This window comes from Vombatus ursinus, unplaced genomic scaffold, assembly GCF_900497805.2.
Source record: "Vombatus ursinus unplaced genomic scaffold, bare-nosed wombat genome assembly UNPS02014774.1, whole genome shotgun sequence".
Classification (NCBI taxonomy): Eukaryota; Metazoa; Chordata; class Mammalia; order Diprotodontia; family Vombatidae; genus Vombatus; species Vombatus ursinus.
Genome location: NW_020954552.1, coordinates 19735388 through 19749181, shown reverse-complemented (window position 1 = coordinate 19749181; position 13794 = coordinate 19735388). Strand labels below are relative to the sequence as shown.

At 34.0% G+C, this 13794-nt stretch overlaps 1 protein-coding gene across 1 annotated transcript in view; it reads right to left on the bottom strand.

Annotated features, from left to right (window-relative positions):
- Positions 1-695: 695 nt before the first annotated feature.
- Positions 696-13794, bottom strand: part of TNPO1 (transportin 1) — a 74181-nt gene continuing 61082 nt past the window's right edge. Inside the window, exons 23-25 of the mRNA XM_027864165.1 lie at positions 11049-11123; positions 9952-10094; positions 696-6568 (exon numbers count right to left, since the gene is read on the bottom strand). Coding sequence (XP_027719966.1) covers positions 9987-10094; positions 11049-11123 — 183 coding nt within the window. The 3' untranslated portion in view covers positions 696-6568; positions 9952-9986. The remainder of the gene's footprint in view (positions 6569-9951; positions 10095-11048; positions 11124-13794) is intronic.

Genomic DNA, 13794 nt, shown 5'->3' with positions numbered 1-13794 from the left:
TTAGAATGTGATAACCAAATTCCAATCATCACTTTCCTACATATTTGTATTATATGCTGGATTAATTTCAAGTATTTATACACAAATCACACTGAGGGAATATGCCCTGATAAAACAACCCAGTTACACTAACAACCCTCCTAAAACAAGTACATCTAATTTTGGTTTACAACGATGTGCAACCATACTTCTGCAACTTGATGCCCATTTTTCATATTGCAGACGACTTGTGCTTCATTTCACAATCACTGAATGCTTCCTTTGTGCAAGACAGATACAGGCAGCCTTCAAGCTTAGTACTTCGTAAAAGGTTTATTTCACCATAATTTTAAAAGGCTAAAATGATAGTAATGCCTCAATTTAAAAAAAACACATATGCACCCATTTCATTATCCTTGGATAAGAGTTTTGTTCACATGAATGAAAAAAACAAAACACTACTTTGCTGGTTTCTTTTACCCCAATACTAAAGGGGGGAAAAAGGCTTCAAACAATTCACATCTTGGTAACAGAAATTAAAATAAAAGGAAAAAGTTTCATCTGGTCAAATGTTCAGGTAACGTAGAAAATATCAATCTTCAAAATGGATGATGCCAAACAACAAAAGTGCCCCATTCCAGAATAGCCATAATTTATAAACACAAAATGAGGAGGGGGGCCCTCAAATCTTCCATTAAAAATCAGAGTGCAACATCTATATTTAAACAACTTTATTAACAGTCAAGCAGTGATTAACATTCACATCTATTATGTCACATCATACAAATGTAAATACAAAATTACTACAGTACAATATATATTCTCTGCATGATCCAAAATATTTGGTGGCCCCAAAAAACTTTCTTTAAAATTCAGCAGCTTATCAAAAATTAAAACCATATTCTATTTAAAATGAAGTTCTGTTAGCACAGAGTCAGACTTCAAGGTATATCAATTTAAAGGTATATCAATTTAGTACAGCTTGAGAAATTGCAGGAGGATGTTTGAAGGAAACATTCTAACATTGTGTGGCAGATACAAGAAACATTAGATTTAAAGCTTTTAAGCATAACTCATACAACCTAAGTTGTCAGCAGAAAGATCCAGTTGTTTTTCACTAATGCTAAACTACTAAATTATTGCACCTAATGTTAACAAAGTATTAAATTGAAAAACTTTTAATATTAGTTAATTTACAATATTTAAACTTATTTATCCTTGCAAATGACAATCTATTTAGGACAATCTATTTAAATTTAAGTAGTGCCAAGTAAACCTAATTACACAGTACTTTCTTATCGCTGCTTTCATAAAATTATCTACACCCTTAGTTTGGTTATATGCTCAGAGGAAAAACAAGAAGTATGGTGAAAGTACAGTGGTACCCCTTTATAATGCTGGTATTGGGGAGAGGGGGCGCCAATACTGACACCTAACTTTAAAAGCTGTGTAATCACTTTTACCATGTCATGTTCTTTCTTGGTATGTGATCCGAGTTAATCTCTAAAATTATAGAATACCTAGACATGGCATAATGGGATTTTACTGTAAGTCAACTAAACTGGCATAATAATTTTTTTCTTAAAGTAAACAACTGTTTTGCCTAACCAGTGATACAGTGCTTGGCAAACAGATTTGGCTAGGTTATTAAAAAAAAAAAAAAAAAAAAAAAAGCACACTGGAAAATTTTCTAACTTCCTTCAAATCATGCATACATTCTGCTAGTTAAGCATTCATTTAAAAAAATTCACAATAACTGTGGTGGATGCAAACCACAATAAATGACAATTTATCATAAAATCAATTATTCTAACAATTACACCTAGAGATTAATAATTAGCACATATAAATATCAATTGGGGAAAGCCTATATAATACAAAGCAAAAAAAACACAAAAACTCCACCAAATTATCAGAAAGCATACAGGTGAATAAGATTACCCTTCAGCAATGTTGTATCTTTTTCTTAAGTGGCATCAGAGATGTCTCAATATGTAATGACTATCTGTATGCAAACTAAATTGGTGTCCAACTAAACAATACTAGGTGGTATTCTTAGTAGTTAACTGTAAGTAACTCTCTGGAGATTTAAACTACCACAAGTCCCTTAGTAGATACTCTGCAAACCTTGTAAGGTTCTTAAAGATTTCACTGCCTACATTTCAATAATAGTACTAATGAGCAGTTGTTAATATTCATTTAAGTTGTTCCTAGTATTTTATTAGCAATAAACTTAATATGCAGTGCTGTATCTAAAGTATTTTATTTAAAGGACTTAAGTTGAAATTATGCATGATACATCCTTCCCTTGAGAAGAATGCTTTTGCACCGTTATGTTAATACATTCAATATGAATAAGATATATTACCTATATGAAACCAATTTTTCCCCATCATAAAAGGCTATATTTGAAATAATTATAGTGTAAATTTAATCAGCCCAATTATCCCATTTCAGCTATGCAGGGTGCTAAATAATATGTCTTCTGAATAACTTCAGGGGAGAAAATCTTCCATTTGCCTATTCCTGAATGTGTAGCTAGGGGGTGATTGAGGAGGGGGAGCCAAATCCTCCCATCTCGAGGTAAACCTGTAGGTAGTTCCCCTATAAAGGTTTTACACAACCCCAGGCGCTAATAACTGGGTAGGAAAATTGGGCTAAATAGGAAGTTCCTCTACGAAATACATAAAGAACATGTATAATGAGTTTAACAAGCATGTGCCCCCCAAACAAAAAAGGGTACAAGAATTTATTCACCTGAGATAAAACTGGTATCTGAATATTTCATAACTGAGTATGCAAAGAGTTTTAATTAAGGAAAGCCAGTTGAAATTTTAGAATATACATTTGATTCTATTTTACAGTATATGTAATTTACTTCAGAACAATGCAAAAAGAGTCTTAACAAAAAAATATCACAGTGTCTATCAATGTTAATTACAAAATGAATGCTACTTGACTTTTTCTTTTAAAGATGCAATGGCTTAACTAAGCTTTTTAGTTTCCACTCTTAAATGATGTGTCTTACGTGTCCATCAAAACCAAGTAGCAATAATCTAAAGCATCAGAACTGGCTCTTAAAGGATTATTATTTACACATTGATTATTTTGAAAATAACCAACTAGAAAATGTACAAAATGATTTTTACACAGTATGAAGTCATTAGAGATTAGACAATATGAAAAGCAGACTAATTTCCTGAATACATAAAAGAAAACCTGTGGCATTAAGTTCATGTACTATTATAATTTTTACTTGGAACTGCCAAAAGATGCATTTAAATGATATTAAATACACTTTCTGTTACCAACTTAGGTTGATCAGCAGCTTTTGTTCACTGTTAGAATCCTTCAAAGAGGGAAGCTCAAACAGGAAAAAAGAAGGCATATATATAGAACAGTAAACACTGACCTCCTGAGGTTCCTACAACATAAAAATATTCAAGTAGAAAATCTACGTCACTTAGCAGCGGCTATTTCTGTAGTTGAGCACACTAACAGCACTTTATTCAGTGTGTAAGGAGCAGATGAAGTAAGCCGTGCTTTTAGCATGCCAAGAGGCAGAAACACTGGAATGTAACAAAGACAAACTCACAATTCCATGAACATTCAGTCAACATTCAAAAACTGTCAAGACTACACCACAAGAAGATGCTTTATATATCCCATGATGCAATAATTTGAATCACAACTATTAATGCTGAATCAGAATGGATCTTACTTAAAACTAAAACTTAAATGGCTTCTGCAAATCTCTGTTATACTATGTATTAGAAATATGGTTTAATTATGTACTAGTAAAAGGACCCCCTCAAGAGAATGTTTCAGTCTCAAATAATGGTAGTCCTATTTAAGCATTTTAAAAAAATTTTTTTTAAAGTATTCTCTTCCTACTTCTGAGGCCAGATTGATAGCCCTTAATGGGCATAATTCTAAATATCCCTGTAAATATGGTAAACACTTGCAAAACTGCATCTATGGTCTAATCTAACACGGACAGTGTTGCTTTAAATCAACACATAGTTGTCACAAAGAAACAGGACCAAATAACACTGAATTATGTATCTATATATAGATATATATGTGCACAGATCTATATATAGATATATGAGAGATTGCTTTTAGCTTTTATGTTTGGAGTGAATTTTTGTCATTTTCCTCTGAAATACTTAACCAATACCTATCTTACAAAAATATTAAAGTTTGTATCCAAGCTGTTTCCCTTACCAAACTTTTAATAGTAATTTGTAACACTTAGGTTATCATTTAATAAAATAGTGACCCAATTTAGAAGGCTGAGAGATTAACTAGGAAGCAAAATTTAAGAGCTCTGAATGAAGCAATGGAATTTGAAAGCAAAAATGCAATGTGCCCTTTTGATCTAACTCAAAATTAAAACAAATAAGGTGCTCCATCTGGCATTACTGAATTTACTTCATTCAGTTTACGCACCACAACTCCAAGAGCACATCATTTACTGAAATTTGCAAAGCCAAGGGGAAGTGGGCAGAGGGAGGGGAAAGGAATGTGTAAAAATTTTGCTGCATGCTACCATGCACTTGAAATGATTTTGAAACAGCATTTATAAATTCACGCACACAGCTCAAAACTTCAGTGCAATGGCTGTATCATTCAATACCCTTAAAGAATAGAACCATGCAAAGAGGAGCAATTTCTTATAAAAACTGTTATCCAGTATTCATTCTACAATGCAAAAGTGAGAAACTAAAAATACAAAAAGGCTGTTATGGCTTAACATTTTTGTTGCAGATTAATTATGCAGCATTTGAAAAATGGAAAGGTGTGGCTTCACCTCTGACCAGCAGAGTTAAAAGAAATCTCTCCATTTTCCTTCATCATCATGGGATACACTGTTCAGGCAATCTAAATTAATAAAGACTTGCACTTTCATGTGGACACAAGATCAAGTGTACCAGTTAGATTTTCACATTCACAGTATATAAGAAAATACACATGGAAGGAAAAGTAAAGGGTTAACTTAACAAGGATTTATTCACAGGAATACATGTAAGTAGAGAAAACAACAGAAAAGCTAAACAAATGAAATGAAGAGGATCCAAACCATCTTTCACTCTGTCGCTTTTAACTTGCCCCTTGTGCATGTGTCTAGGGCACAGAGGGCCACCAACATGCGCCATACAGTGCAGGGACCCTGCGTTACATCCATAACTTAAACATCTCTTTAAGATCATGCTTTGAACAAAAAAGAAAGCTTAGAAGGTATATGTTGAGTGGGAATAAACACTGAAATATAGCAATCATGTCATCAACTTCTACAATTGTCTTGACGTGCCAACTAACATTTATGCAGCCTTTACAGATCTTTTACCATGAAACTTTGTTTTAGAAGTTTTGATAAAATCACTAGTAGTATATAACCATGCAGAAAGCACATCACACTGACAGCACAGAGGCAAAGGTTTTGCACAGGTATATCAGCTTTCCACATTGTGCAGGTTACACACAATACAATATCAATCTTATTCCTAACAGATCCTAAAAAGATATTTCAAGGCCTAACTGTAAACTACAGTACTTTATATCTATAGTCTTAATAAAAATAAAATCCACAGAATCTTAAAGGAATTTTAAATGCAGGGCTATATTGAATTGGTAAACTGCAACACAAACTGGCGCAACATAGGTAAATGAATACCAATCTCACTCTAAGTGATACAAGCATGCTACTTTCCCACTAATTTAAATTACTGTCAATCACTATGAGCCAGAATGCATGCCTGAACCTTAAACTGCACATTAATAATGCCTTGGTCTAAAAATTAAATCTAATGAAGTACAACCGTCAAATTATATTCACTACTTAATGTTTTAAATGTAAAATTAAGATGTCAATCTTTAGTTTGATATGCCCTCCCCCATTTCTCCCACCCCCATTCCCCAAAAGGTGAAAGGAGTGACTCATTTGGCATTTCACAGGGCGCTTCATTTTGTTTTAATTTGTCTTGTTTTATTTCCAACTTCTTTTGGGGTACCTAAATTGTAACTCACAGGAACCTGCCTCTACTATGGGTAGCAAGCTCCATTTTAACTGTACTAACTTCATTTGTGTAGTTCTTCATTAACATGCAAATAACTAGAAATCCCATCAACTGGGAAAATTATGTAGAAAACCCTTATATTAAATTAAAAAAATAAAAAAAAAGCCTCTTTACTGTTTGTAACCCCCATTCTTAGGTTTCCTTTATTGTGCGCTAAAGAATTTTTCCTCTCTTTCTTATCCCTATGGTTCAATTATATGGTTCTTGTTTTGGTACAATTCCCCATAATATTTCAGAATGTGCTGTTTTGTGAATAGATTCTCTTTTTTTGCTTCTTCACATCCAGTGCGGAGTTGTAATAGGAGACAGATTTCCACCCACAAAGGCTCCAGATGTTAAAACGTTTCCCAACATCGACTTAATACAGTGACGGCAACACCTCCCTCCCGCCCCTCCCAGTAGGGTTGGGATTGTACTGTATTCCCTACTGGTTTACCCTTCCCCCCTGTAAAGGGTAACATTTTCCCTGGGTGCAGAGGCTCCCTCATAGTCTCCCAAGACTGAAGGACCTGTAAGAAAACAGAAATTTTCTTTTACTGAATAGGTAACATACACTGGTATTAAAATCACAACTTCCTTTACCTGTTTAATGTCTCCTCCCTCTCCTCCTCCATTACAAATAAATAAGATTTTTTAAAAGAAAGAATTACTACACCCACATCCCATGAATGATTTTAAGTGTATTTCATTCAAAGACTAAACAAGTTAATGACGTAGTAGCTAGACCCCATTCGCAAGTAAGACAATGAGCATAATTCCCCCCAATACTTAGGAAAATTAATAATGTTGCTTTCCTTTGCCTTTGGCTATTTTTCATCTGAAGCAGGTGTAAAAATCAGTAGGAAGAGAACTGCCCAATGGAGGCACAATGCACTATATTAAATGAACTTTGTGACACATTCTGAAAGTTAATGAATACACTGTTTTATATAGGCACAAACAGAGCAATCACCCATTACTGGTAAAAACTAAACTAAAATATCACTTCTTTTAGGGCAGAGTGTTTACCATTTTAAAAATTATAACCCCTTTGGCAGTCTGATGAAACCTATGGACCCCTTTATCAGAATAATGTTTTATTACAAAGGAAACCAATTATATTGAAATATAGTTAGCCATCCCAGTTCTAGGGTGTCCTGAGGTGAATCAAATATTACTGTCTCCACCATCTGCCCTCCACTGGATTTGGTAGTCTTATTTCCTAACTTGGATGGCAACCAATGCTCTCACCTAGCACTTAGTATGCTAAACAAAGCAAATATCAAGTGAATCTTTATATCAACTTTTTCCAATATTCTCACAACTCTACTTCCATCCTGCTGCATTTCAAAGTAATGGGCTATTTTGTTTTGTTTTTTTAAACACATTTTATGAATCTTTGCAGGATTCAAAAACAAAGAAAAAACGGAAAATATTTTTATGTGGTCTTAGAATCAAAAAAGGCAGTATCTCACAACTAGCATCTGTACCAAAAAAGGCTTATTTTAGTTTGAGGGAAAGACTTTGATTCTAGTTCTGACAACCTCATAGAATGTTGTAAAATTCAAGTGAGATAACAGATGTGAAAACACAATGACAAATGTAAACTAAATGCACACAACATAGTGGTCCCTTGAGAATAAAGATAAGCCATTACACTTAATACATAAAAGGCACATGCTGCTATTCAGTTAAACACCACACACACCCACACACACACACTCTCTCTCACCACTGGATAAGTGGGGAAATAAAACTGTATACCCTTCAAAAAAGAAAAACAGTGGCACACCTAGTCTCAGCACACTATTTAACAACTTTGTATTTATTCTGCATGTACATATATAGGAACACAATTATTTCCTCCAATAGAATTTAAGCTCCCTAAGAACAGGGACTGTCTTAATCTTTCTATTTGTATGCCCAGCACCTAACAAGGTACTTGACGCATACATAATAGGCCCGTAAATGCTTGCTGATTCATGTCTGAACATGGTTATCACTATGCTTAATTTAGAATTGCTGGCAAAATGAGACAGATGATGTACTAAAGCCTTCTATGTTATATTAATAGGTGCTGAATGTGGAAATAGCCAAGATGTCCATATTCTAATACTTGAGTGCTGGGAGGTCAATACTACCCCTACTAACTGCCATCCCATTCCATGAGTTACACAGAATTCAGCACACTCCTATCTGTGCCTTCCTGCCTAGACATCTCAACACATCTCAGCACTTTTCCAAGTCCTCACATCTAAAAGATTGTGAGATCTCAAGGAACTGCTATAACTGGGCCTAGAGGCAGCAATTAGGCTTTTCTCATCACATTTTTGACAACTACAACACAAGGGCACTATGTCTTGCCTAAACATCTAGATGACAGACATAGCTGAAACTCTTGCAGGGTAAATACACAAACAACTCAACACAAAACTGAGGACAATTCAATCACAAGGTGAACTTTGTCCATGAGGTTTGCTCTGAAGCTTCCTAGAGGCTGCTGGGTGACTCCATAGTGCAGAGTGCTAGGCATGCAGTCATTAGCATCGAGTTCAAACACCACCTCAGACACTGTGTGAACCTGGCCAAGTTCCTTAACCTATCTGCCTCAGTTTCCTCAACTGTAAAATGGGGATGATAACAACATTGGTATCACCAGGTTATGACTGAATTACACACACAGAGCACAGGGCCTAGAACACAGTAGGAGCTTAATAAATACTTACCCCCCCCCCCAAGTCCATGACTTCTCAACTAATTCTAGACCTACAGATATTAAGTTAGAAGTAAGACCTTTCTAATTGACCCTGTGGAAAAAGGTAAATTCAATTTTTAGAATAGTATTAGGCATGTTATCTCATATAAACTGATGCTAGACTACTGCAGATTTGGGACTAGTAATTATGGTGGATTCATTCTCATCCCGAGCTAGAAAAGCAATGTCAACTCTTAGCATCAGGATTGGTAGCCCCAGGAAATTTAGCTGCTGGGCAAAAGAAAAGGATGCTCATTTCATTTCTTAGGTATGGGAACTCAAGCAAAAAAGCTTTATGAGCAGCCAATAATCAAGCAGAAACTAAATATCATCCACTTCAATGTCTTTATTATCCACTAGAGAATTAAAAAAAAAGTTCAGAGGATTACAGAGCTGAAAAAGGACCTTAAAAAGGAAACAAGCATTTATTAAGCACCTATGTGCCAGGTGCAGTGCTAAGCATGTTACAAATATCTCATTTGAGCCTCACAGCAACTGTGGGAGGTAGATACTATTGTTACCTTCTTTACAGATGAAAAAACTGAGGCAGTTTTTTGTGTGCCCAAGGTCATACAGCTAGTAAATGTCTGAGGCCAATATTTGAACTGTCTTCCTGACCCAGGCTAGCACTCTGTACCTCCAGGGGCCCCTTAGCATATTATCTAGTCTAAAACCCTTATTTTACAGATGAAGGAACTGAGGCCCAGAAAGATTAAGTGACTTAGCCACGGTCAAAAAGACAATCAAGCGACAGAGTAACAACTCAACCTCAGGTCCTGACTTCAAAGTCACTGCTCTTTCATTAGACCATACTACTTTCCTACCTCAGTGCTACTTAAACCTTGGCTTAGTTCCTATTGGAAAGTTCAAACAGGGCTATGTCTAATCAAGGGCAGAGCAAATCTCTCATTAAGGGTCCACATCTACTCTTTTAAGCCTGTGAGGAGTATATTTTGTGCTTCAAAAGTGTGCCCGTGCCATTAAAATGACTGCTAGAGACTTTTCTACACTTATGTTAATTTGGTTAAATATTTATTCTCCTGAAAAACAGACTAAGTATGATTCATGTCTTTCATAATTTAAAATCTTGAGAAACACTGCATTCAACTTTGTATGACTGTATTCTTATCTCATGAAACACTCCTTTTAGGAACTTACCCCTAATCATGGGACTGCAGCCTAAGTGCATGAGATTAAACTCCATAGTAAGCTGCAAGACGCTCTTTTAAAGGAAGAGGAAACTGGTCAGAGAAACGCCTCCAATTTTCATCCCCAACTTGATTTTTAAATCCATGAAGGATCTGTGAAGGCAAAAGCACATTTCAATTTGTCAGTTTCTAAAGGTCAACACTACTTATTTAAAAATTTTTTTTAACTAATTAAAGAATAATTTTCTCCTAACTTTTTGAAGTTGTGACACTGCTTGACTTCATTACAATTTCTTTTTTTTTTCCCCCAGAGTGAAATTTTAAAATTCTATTTGCTTTGAGAATTGAGACACTATTTCATGATAAATATACTTATTTTGAAGTGCAATAAGAACAGGGCTGGAAATTACATTATAAAGATGCCCCTTTTAATGGCATACTAGATAGTCTCTCCTCAACAGTGGAACGCATTCATGACTCCTACCTTTAAAGCTGCTCCAACACAAAATCTGTTTAAGCAGTGCAAGTTAATTTACTTGGACAAAGCTTCCAAGAAATACTTAGAAGAAATGATACAGTTTTTTCACATTAAAAAAATACACATAATTTGACTACAACTAGATTTCAATAATTTTAATATTATTTAGGCGGCTCTATTGGCCAATAGCATTTACTTTTCAATTATTCAAAGCCAAGGAAATCTTTTGGTTAGAAAATAATTAAAAGCCACCACCCACGTGTGAGGCTAAAAATTTTGCTATTTAAATATTATAGATGATTTCTGGAATCATAAACTAGCTATTTTGAAAAATATGTTTTGTAATGAACAGAATGGATAAAAGAATCTAAGAGCCACAACTACCAAAAAAATCAACTTAAATGTGTCATCTGATGATTGATAGTGCATACATAAAATATAATTAATGCCATAATTCCAACTTATTTTGTACTAAGGGTAATTGTTTTCCACAATAAAAGAAAATAGAAATAGGAATATCCTAACACTCTAATAGGAAAACAAATGTAGAAGCAAAAGGTGAAACCCAAAACCAAATACATTAAGATCTGAAGGAATAATACTTTTAAAACAAAGCTATAGTTAGTTACCTTACAGAACATGTCTCTGAGATCATCTTTTGGACTAATCCATGATGCAACAGCATCACAAAAAAATATAAAATCCTGTAATGTGAAATGATGAAATATCATCAGGACCCAAAATCATATTTCCATTTAAAGTATCAATATGACATAAAAAATCTAAATTAAATCCACTTTACAATAAAAAGTAAAGAAATAGACGTTAAACAGCGTTAAAGTCTCACTCTGTAAGCCCCTCCAGCTTTTGTGTACTATACCCCTCCCATTTTTCACACTGTCAGAATTGACTGTGCCCTCCTACTTTTGCCCCACTTTGTATCATTCCAGCTAGATTTTTCCACACAAGCATTGTAAGCTTTTAAAAAATTACTCTATGGTACATGCCACTGCACTGATGTAAAAGTTAACTTAGCTATTTCCTAGGTTTCTAGCTTTTGGCTAGATAGCATCTTCATACAAAGATTCTCTTTACAAGATGTCTAATAAAGGCCCAATATGTAAAATGTGCTGAAAATACCAAAAAAAAAAAAAAAAAAAAAAGAAAGAAAAAAATTTGCTGCCTTCAGTTAAGGGTTACCAACAAAAAAGTTTCCTTTTTATCATTCCAATTTATTCTGACACTCATCTTCAACATTTTCCCTCCAAGTCTGTTTCCTTTTTATATTTTACCTTTAATATTTTGTGTTAAATGTTTATCTTTTTATACAAGTTAGCCCCTAAACCACTGTCACTGCTTCTGATTCGCAAATTCATCCCCTTTTGTACATTAGGAACAAATCCTGAAACTTTTTTCCTATGTACTCTCTCCACAGTTGTAGAGAAAGAGATATAACTCATACCATAGAATCATGGCACTATACTACAGAGCCTGATTTAGTTTTTCTTCTCATTTTTACCTTGGCTCATTCAAAATGAATTTACTCACATTATCTTAGAAAAAAGTGCCAGACCACATTGGTTTGGCAATATAATGCTTTGTTTTCCTCTCTCAACCTACTTTAAATTCAACAAAATCTAAAATTCCTAAAAATTAAATCCCTAAGAGTCTTAGCTAGTGCTAAAAATCAGGCAGATCCATTAGGAATTAGAACTAAAATCTTTAGTAGCTATTAAAATGACAAATGGGGTCACTACTGATTTAGCTTGGCTTTGAAACCATGGAGAGAAAGTGTGATAGTGAATGAAATGTTGAACTCAGGAAGACCTGAGTCTGAATCCTTCCTCTGATGGTAGCTTTGTAATTAAGGGCAAATCCTTTAACGTAAATCCTCAGTTTCCTCACTTGTAAAGTGATAAAGGATGTCTGTAGTAGTATCTATCTCATAAGGTTATTGAGATCAAACAAGATCAACTGGTAATGCACTCTGTAAACCTAGAAGCACCCTATGTTATTTACTATTTTCATTTCTAAATGATGGTCCATAAAATATACAGCAAAATCCCAACATTAAAAACTGGACAACTATTTGTAATTTTCATTAAATGGACCTATAAAGTAGTAATATGCTCCCTGGAAGGTAGGAACTATTTATTTGTAACAATTGTATATGTAGCACAATATACAGCACATAGGAGGCATGGGAATAAGTAATTTGTTGATTAATATGAATGCAAAAATAAATCCCAATGTGATTTCAAATATTAAAAAGAGATACTGCAGTTTGTTATGAAATCATAACAAAGTCCTTTTGTAAAACTTTCAATTAGTATAAAAATTCTTTGAAACCAGTTCAATATGCTGATGGGCTTGATATGAAGTTAAAAAATTAACACTTGAAATGAGTTTTATGATATAGAAAAAAAATATTCCAGGGATGGCCATTTATTCAGAGACAAGAGGGTAGGTCACCAATCTAAAAATCAGTAGGTTCTTTTGACTATAAGAAAATAGAGGGGGGAAAAAACACCACTATGATATTTCACAAAAAGGAAAAATTACCATCCCCCATCAATATGAGTTATCTGCCAATGTACTGATCAGATCAGAACAGAACACAAAAAGGTATTTAAAATTCAAGATAAACGTTAAATTTGTATATAACTCCCCTGCTATTCATTTCTTAAACTCCTTTCCTATCAGTGAACACTTTAAAATTCAACCATCAAATTTATAAGAACATTTTCCTCATAATTTAGTAACACTGAGTATTATAACTTCAGATATGAAAACCCACAAAAAATGACATTAAACATTTAAATAATTCAGGCAAATTTCAGAAATTTTAAATTTTCTAATTTGTATTAATACCTGTATTATATATGTTATAGATCAATTAAGTGATATCATAATTGGAGAAACAATGATTTTTAAATTATAAAGGCAAATGAAATAAAACCTAACTTCAAATACATAGTAGGACCTATCATTATTACAACTTTTGCGCATATGATTTCTTAGTTAATTCAAAGATCTTAATTTTATTGGCATGGGTACTCCACAAAGACAGACTTTAAAACTTAAGATGATCTTCAAGAGTCACTGTAGTTGAAAAAAATTCATCAAGCTTACAACCAACCTGGTAATGAATCTCTCTGAAATTAGCCATGAATGAATAAAATGAAATTGGTCATTACACAATAGACAAACAGTTTGCTGGAACAAAAGCTTCCATTAAAGGTCTGGTATTGAACCCCATTGCTGTAACTTTCTAGAATTCAAGGTTATTAGCCCCACGGCACAGTGAAGCACCTGAATATAATTTTAGTCTGATGTATTTTTGTCTTTTTTTTTTTAAGAGGACCCCTCCCCCAC